Source organism: Chelonia mydas, chromosome 8, assembly GCF_015237465.2.
Source record: "Chelonia mydas isolate rCheMyd1 chromosome 8, rCheMyd1.pri.v2, whole genome shotgun sequence".
NCBI classification, from domain to species: domain Eukaryota; kingdom Metazoa; phylum Chordata; order Testudines; family Cheloniidae; genus Chelonia; species Chelonia mydas.
The window spans coordinates 77,288,254-77,295,480 of NC_057854.1; the positions used below are offsets into that span (position 1 = coordinate 77,288,254).

The following is a 7,227-nucleotide window of genomic DNA, read 5'->3' on the forward strand; positions in this document are numbered from 1 at the left end:
GTGCCAGACAACCGTAGTAACAAGTGCTGTTAGGGCCACTGACCCACCACTGTGGGATTGCATTGCTATGGTCCTGTTTCTGAAGCTGCTCCATGGAAATAAAGGTGATCAGGGAATTGGTCTGTGTTTGCAGGAGGTTAATGATTGACGTGAACATCTACATACATCTGCTCCCTATCAGGTAGTCTGTGATAGAATTTTAGAGGCATTCCACCAGAGATGGTTGACTATAATTCTTGAATTCAACTTCCTGGCTGGTGTTGCTTGTTCTCTCTCTGCTCCCTCCCGGAATCAGGCATCAAATAAGGGAACTTGAATACCTTCCTTAATTTTGTTGCTCAGGGTCGGTGGGGGTATTAAAATACAGCCCAGATACTTACAAGCACATAGAATACAACAATAGCTAGAATATTGGATTCCTTCAATCTTTTGGCTGCATAGTGGTGCTCATTATGGTAATAAGTTCTTTCCAGGTGAATAGATTGGCATATCAGAGTCTTTACTGGTGTTCATGGAATCTGGCCCTGGTTATAGGAAGCTCTGCTTTGTATAGGATGGTTTGGTTTTGTATTGTTTGGGGTGGGGAGGGGTGAAATATTTAATGTCCTGTTTTTCAGAAGTGTTGAGCACCCACAGCTCCCTTTGGCATGGATGGTGCAGGGTCCCCAGTACCTATAAAAAGCAGGCCATAGATCTGCTTTAGTATCCCTCTCTCAGGAAAGGAATAATATATCTTGAAGGGGGATTCAGTGCTTTCTTTTGCTCAATAAATAAAATTATAATAATGCATACAGAATTTAGTTGTAACCCCTGCCATTTACATCATGAGTATACTGTTTCCCGTTTTTATGTACAATGTGCATGGTTTTCTGTTGAGGTAATTGAGGGGATGGAGAGTTTCGTAGAAGCTGCAGATGAAAAATAAGTGGGAGGTGAAATTTACAGTATCAAACTTCGTGGGGTTTAGTATTTTTATTTCTCTGCTATTTCCATTTCACAGCTGTGTAGAATATAGTTAATTCCGTTATTACTGATCCCTGTTCTACACACACACACTCTGTATGAAATTTTGACTTTGGGAGATTTGCCTTTGACTTCAGTGGGGCCAGAATTTTCTTTTTAACAGGATAATTCCATTTAGTATATCTTGCTTCCCATTCTGTTTCTGCAACCCTTACTCCTTGACTTCAGGTAGACTGCTCTTAGTAAGGCTTACAGGATTAGGCCCATAACTTGTAAAGTGTTAAAGGCCAAAAGCATGTCATTCTTGCTGGGGCATGACTACTACCCTGCTTTATGAGAGTTGGAAGTGCCATTATGTGTGTTTTTTAAAAGGGCACTAATTCACTCTGATTAACTTTTAATATTGAATGTATTGAATAAAATACAATAAACTAAAGGTACAGTCACAAACTAAAAGTAGGGGTGGCTAGGAATGAAAATACAGCTACTGTGTACGTGTCTGTGGAGGACATGCCCTTTTCATTCCCTCTATCCAATAAACCAGCACATACAAATGGTGAACTCTCAGCAAGAGTTAGTTTGTTGGCAATACCCCAGGCATGAGCTATGTACAGTCTACATCCTGATGTATACACTCTTTGTTGCTAGATTAAATGGGAGCCCGACAAAAGTGCCTCACTGAATTCCATACTTTTTCTGTCAGCAAATATTATACAGACAAGTTTAGGTATAGGTAAGACTGGGGGCCAGGTGGTAAATTCCAATACAAGCTAAAGTTTTAATGCCTTGAGGGGGAAAACCTGACTGAGCAGAAAATACCAAGTTATAATTTTTCAGGTGAGGCATTCGCTGCCAAACAGTGAAGTTCTGAGATCTTTGGCCATTTATTTGGTGGTAGTATTTATGTCTAACCTTAATGGAAGTTACCTTAAGCCTAAACTATAACACCAGACTACTGATGCGTGTCTTTTCTGGTGGCACTCACAGTGACTGTATTCTATGACTATGGAAACAAACACCCACATCTGCTTGTTGAAAATAATTTACTTTAAGAATATAGTGAAATATTTTGCTAGAGGGCCGTATTGATGACAAGAGGGTAGAAATGACAGAGAAATCTACGCTATCATAGTTTTATTGTCAGTCCTGTCTATAGTGCAGCTTGTAGTAGCCAGCATTAGTACAAACATTGATGCAGACTTCCTCAGCTTCTTATAGCCTTAGTAAAAAAAAGTGTTTTTCTTCACATATCCTAGTCATCTACCCTTTGACCACACTGATAATCAAACTTAATTCACATCTACAAAATATAATTATATTTAAAAAGAGGGAGGAAGGGAAAGGGAGAGAAGCTGGCCTTAACTATTGGAAAAGTACTTGAAATTCTTCACATTCTTCTCCTGTTAACAGCATGTTTACTTTTAATCACTGGGTTATTAGGATTAACACAAGTCATTGCTTCAAGCTCATTTTAGTGAAAGCAAACTACCTCCTACAGATTCAAGGAAACATTCTTTTTCCACATAAATGTATTAATTTTCAAGAAGCAACTATACACAGTAACATGTGAGCCCTGGCTAACTCTTCCAACCCACCATTCAACACTGTGGTGCATGTATACATTCTAATTAAACACACTCTGTTGCAAATTTCAGGATAATTTGAATATTTTGACAATGTAATGAACAAAGCAAAGCAATCTCTATTTTAGAGATTTGATCTTAAATCTACTAAGTAGTTTTCATCTGTTTTAGTGAATAGGGGACTGCACTTTGTGTACAGCAATTTTTTTCCCCCAAACTAATAATTTTAAAGTCTATCAGTCATCATTAGTTCCAAGGTAGAGCTTGTTTTAGGTTTCAGAGGAACTAAGTTTGCAGAAGTTCAAGCTTCTGCTACAGAAAGCTTCCACGTTTAGCCAAATTGTCTATTACCTGTCAAAATTTTCTACTAAGAGTAAACTTAGGTAAATATTTCTTTATTAAATGATTAAATCCATAAATAAATTCTTTTAATTCATTGAATATAAAATTAAAACCATTTACAACTTATTCCAGTATTACGGGGGGAAGGGGGTTTCAAAAAAAAGAGAGCTACATTTTGATAAATAAAATACTCAGCTTTAAAACAACTGATTTCTGTTTGCAATTAAACTATAGTTGGTACATAATAGCTGCCACCAGTGAGCTCTCTAAAGTGCCCACCTCAGGAAGGAATGTATCTTCCAACGCATGTTTGGAAAAAAATAAAAAAAAGCATAATGTTAAAACTGAACAGTTTTTAAAGTTTTCATAACCAGAACAAACATTTATCTGATCAGTTACAAACAGAAAACAGCACATGATTAAGGTAAGGTGCTCCAAAAAGAAGCAATAAAGTTGCTCCAATACTATGAAGCTTTAAGTATGCTTAAATCTCTGTTGCATTAGTGTCCAGTTGCACAGGGTGCTCTTGTAGTAGTATCTCAATGTTGCCCTCAAATGGCACCATTTCCACAGAGTTCTTTTCTCCATCGCTTGTTACTTCAGAATTCTGATAAATCCCCACCCCCATCACAATTTAGTCCCTAAATTTGTGAATGTCATTGAACAGTCTGTAATAGGGGTAAGCTTCATTTGCATGTGGACAGTTGTAGTTGCATTTGCAAGACTGGATCATCATTACATTCTTAGTGAAAGTTTCTCCATCATCACAACGGAACCTGATCTTGACGGTCCTGGTCTGATGGGGGGTACAGCATCTTCCATCCACACAGGAGCCACAGTATTTGGGGCGATATTTCTTCACACTGGAACATCCAGCATAAGTAAACTTCACTGGGGCTTGTGACTTCTTGGTCTTGGTGCATTTCTTTCCCTTCTGTATGGAAGAGGTAATATTATTAGCAAAAGATTTCTTTGTAACATCCACCTTCCACCCAGACCCATCTGGGGGGGGAAAAAGGGGGCTATCACAGAGATCTGTATTTACCTTTAGGGAACCATAACTGGGCTGTTCACATGGCCGCACTTCACATATCCTGGTCTCTTTGACTAGTCTACAATCAGGATTATCATTGGTGATCCTGGTAGAGATACCAGTTCCACAAGTCTTTGAACACTGGGACCATGAAGTTGTCTGCACAATGCATTTGAGACTCTCAAAAGATCGGCTGTATGGCTCAGATCCAAAGACTAGAAGGGAGGAGAAGAAGAAGAACTTTGCATAAAGTTTCTCATATATCTTGGTACCTCTTCTCAATGAGGAGTACAGCAAAACACTATACTCCTTGTATTAAAGTATCCCCTCCCAATACAGAATATGCCCAATAGCCTTACTCACCAGGTAGCATTTTCAGTCCTCCTTTCACAACGGCAATCAGCTCATTGTTCCTGGTTAATTCACCTTCTGAAGCATCCAGACCAAATTCTTTGTTGAAGAAACCTTCCAACTCCTCAGGAGCATCTTTGGTCTCATCACAGACCCATTCTTCACAGCACTGGCCAGGGACTTTAACCAGCCTTGGGTTGGCACAGCCCAGGTTAGGGAGAGAGAGTTCTTGTGGGCAGAGCGGGATGCAGCCCACAGCTCCATCTATGCATGTGCACTGGTGTTTACAGTTGGGCTGGAAACTTTCACCATTCTGGTAGATTTTTGAGTTATATTCACATGGTCTCCCCTCGGATTGTGCTGCAGAGATTCATAAAGAGAGAAAGAAGGGAGTTAGAGGTGAGACCCGCTCTTTTAAACGCATGCATATTTGCTGCTCTGCTAGATTCGAGTTATGGTAAAGTTCCCTACAATCCCCTAGAGACTCTAGGCTAGAACAATAAGTTAGTCAGGAATCACTTTTCCTTATGCGCGTTTAGCGGAGCCCAGACATACTGAATTGCATTCCAGACTGCTGAAGTCATATGCCTTTCTGCCAAGCTACCAACAACAAAGCATAACCATACATGGACTCAAAATTACTAAACTTGGGCACTACGGGGACTATTATTATTTTTAAAGGAGCCAAACCACATGCCTCTTACCTCTGCAGATCCCCTTCTGAGCCGTGGTACTGGCGCCGAAATTGCATTCCAGCCCCTTGGTGTGATCACAAGGCTGGGTCTTACTGCAGTCCTCGTTGAGTTGTTTAGCGCAGACTTTACAGCAGCCGCAGCCGTCCAGAACCAGACCGACTCCCGGGGCACATTTGGGCACCTCCAGAGGGCACTGGCAGGCGGCTGGGCAGGCGGAAAGCGCCTAAGGAACGAAGCACATTAAAAGCCGATGAGTGTATGTGCTAAATGGCCCATGCCCAGAGAGACAAACCCGAGACTTACAACAGCCCCATGGTATGGACAGCAGCGCTGGTCCGCACCTAGGAGTTAGCGACGCTCCCAGTTTATGCCTTCACAACACATACACCCAGGCGGTCGACTTTCCGCGGGTATATTTCACGGCAGGAAAGTGACCAAAAAATGGCAAACAGCTTTAAAAAAAAAAAAAAAATCCCTCGAAGCCCTACGATCCCAAACAAAGTTACATGCAAACGCAAACTTACCAGCCGGAATAAGTGGAGGAAGGCAACAGCCAGAAAGAAATAATTGGTGGTTTGGTAGTTCATTGTTAGCGAAGGAACTGTTTTCCTAGTACAGCTAAAATAAACTAGAGTAGAGAGGGAGCCTAAAACTTTCCCTGCGGCTTTCAAGACTACAGGCTGAGTGGATCTCTTCTTGTGCCTGTAGAGAGAGGAGTCTAAATCCTAAAGGGCTGTGAAAGCGTGTGCTGCTACGTTTTCTTCTTTTCTGAGAAGAGCAGGAGAGATAACAGGCTGCTGCCTGGATCCTCCGCTTCTCCGGGGTCCCTTTGCAGTCTGAGGAGGCAGTGAGGGAGCCACTCCTTATATACAGTGCTGATGCCGCCGCGTGTTGCAGCTGCACTGACGTTGAGCGTTCCAGAATGCTAAAGCATCCAGAATTCCAAAGCATCTCAGGAATGTTTCTTGGCGCGGTTTGCGTCCAAGCTCCTCCCTGTCTAAATTGCACCTTTTTTTTTTTTTTTTTGGTCTCAATAAAGTAGTTCTACACCCTTCTTCCCCCCCAATCCCCACACTTGAAACGATCATTTAAATAATCCTCCCTTTAAGGATCTTTTATGATCATGTGGGAAATGCATTTTAGGAAGTTCTTTTTTTAAAAAAAAAAAAGTAAGTTCCGAGTTTTCAGGCTGGGAAACGCTGTATATAGATACTCCCTGTGTGTTTATTAAGTAAGTTCTGTACGACTGAATTTCACTCTGAAATATTTGGGGGTGGGGGGTCAGGAAAAGCAGCACAGATCTGTTGCTGAAATTATGCACGTTCCTATCAAGGCTAAAAAACTTTGATCCAGTGTGTGAGTGAGGGTGTGTATTTCAAACTAATGCCCTGATGGCTTACTTTTAAATATTTATGAATGGGAAAGAAACACAATAAATGGCTCCCTAGTATCTGGCAAAGTTCCATTAAAAGGTCTTCCCCTAGCTTTTTGCTTTGAGAGGTTCCCACTTTTGTTATAATCATGGAAGGTGGAGGTTCTCAAGTGCAGTGACTTTGAAGAATCACAGTTAAAAAGCTGGCTACTTCTTTACAGACCAAGTACATATATAATCAACTAACCTTGCTCGGCCCTCACCCCCAGGTGGTGTACTGTTTTTTTAAAGATCAGAATTTGGAAATGCTAATAACTCTGCTACATGTTCTTATCCTAAGCCTTGCCCTAGGAAGGGTAAATCAGACAACTCTTTTATATATACTATTCCTTGGAAAAATGAAGAAACTGCTGCACTGAGCTCTCTCTAATTTGTAATCTTTAAAGTTGAAGTCGCTGCAAGAAAGTCGCTCCTTGGTTTAGAATTATTTTAAAATCTGGATTTTGAAAATGATTAAAAGGAACCTTTTAAATTATTATATTGAGTTTACTAGCCTCGTTGCTATTTTATTCTGCCTAAATACTTTAGGAGGGCAGAATAACAAACCTTAAGTTTCTATGGAATATTGACCTCTCTATGACCTTCACTGCAGCATACAGTGATAAGCAATTAAAATAAACATCTGCCTAAACTATAGGTTAACCCTGGAGGAGTGAACATTCAAAGATTTACCATGTTGCTTTTGTATAGGAATACTCATACATAGATGTTTTTAAAGCTTTTAATATATTCTCTACATATCAAGTTTACATTAATCCAGTCATTTGTTATTGGGGTTGTTATTTCAGAGATAAACCCTTGAGTGCTTTAGGTGTCTAGTGTTTAGGC

General features: G+C 40.5%; 1 protein-coding gene across 1 annotated transcript; it reads right to left on the bottom strand.

The window, feature by feature from the left end:
* Nucleotides 1–2,957: 2,957 nt before the first annotated feature.
* CCN1 (cellular communication network factor 1) lies at nt 2,958–6,052 on the bottom strand. Its single transcript, XM_007068741.4, has 5 exons — nt 5,492–6,052; nt 4,977–5,190; nt 4,285–4,632; nt 3,934–4,136; nt 2,958–3,822 (listed from the first exon to the last, which is right to left on the bottom strand). Exons 1-5 carry the CDS (start codon nt 5,552–5,554, stop codon nt 3,523–3,525), a joined length of 1,128 nt encoding a protein of 375 aa, XP_007068803.1. The 5' UTR covers nt 5,555–6,052; the 3' UTR covers nt 2,958–3,522.
* Nucleotides 6,053–7,227: the final 1,175 nt, after the last annotated feature.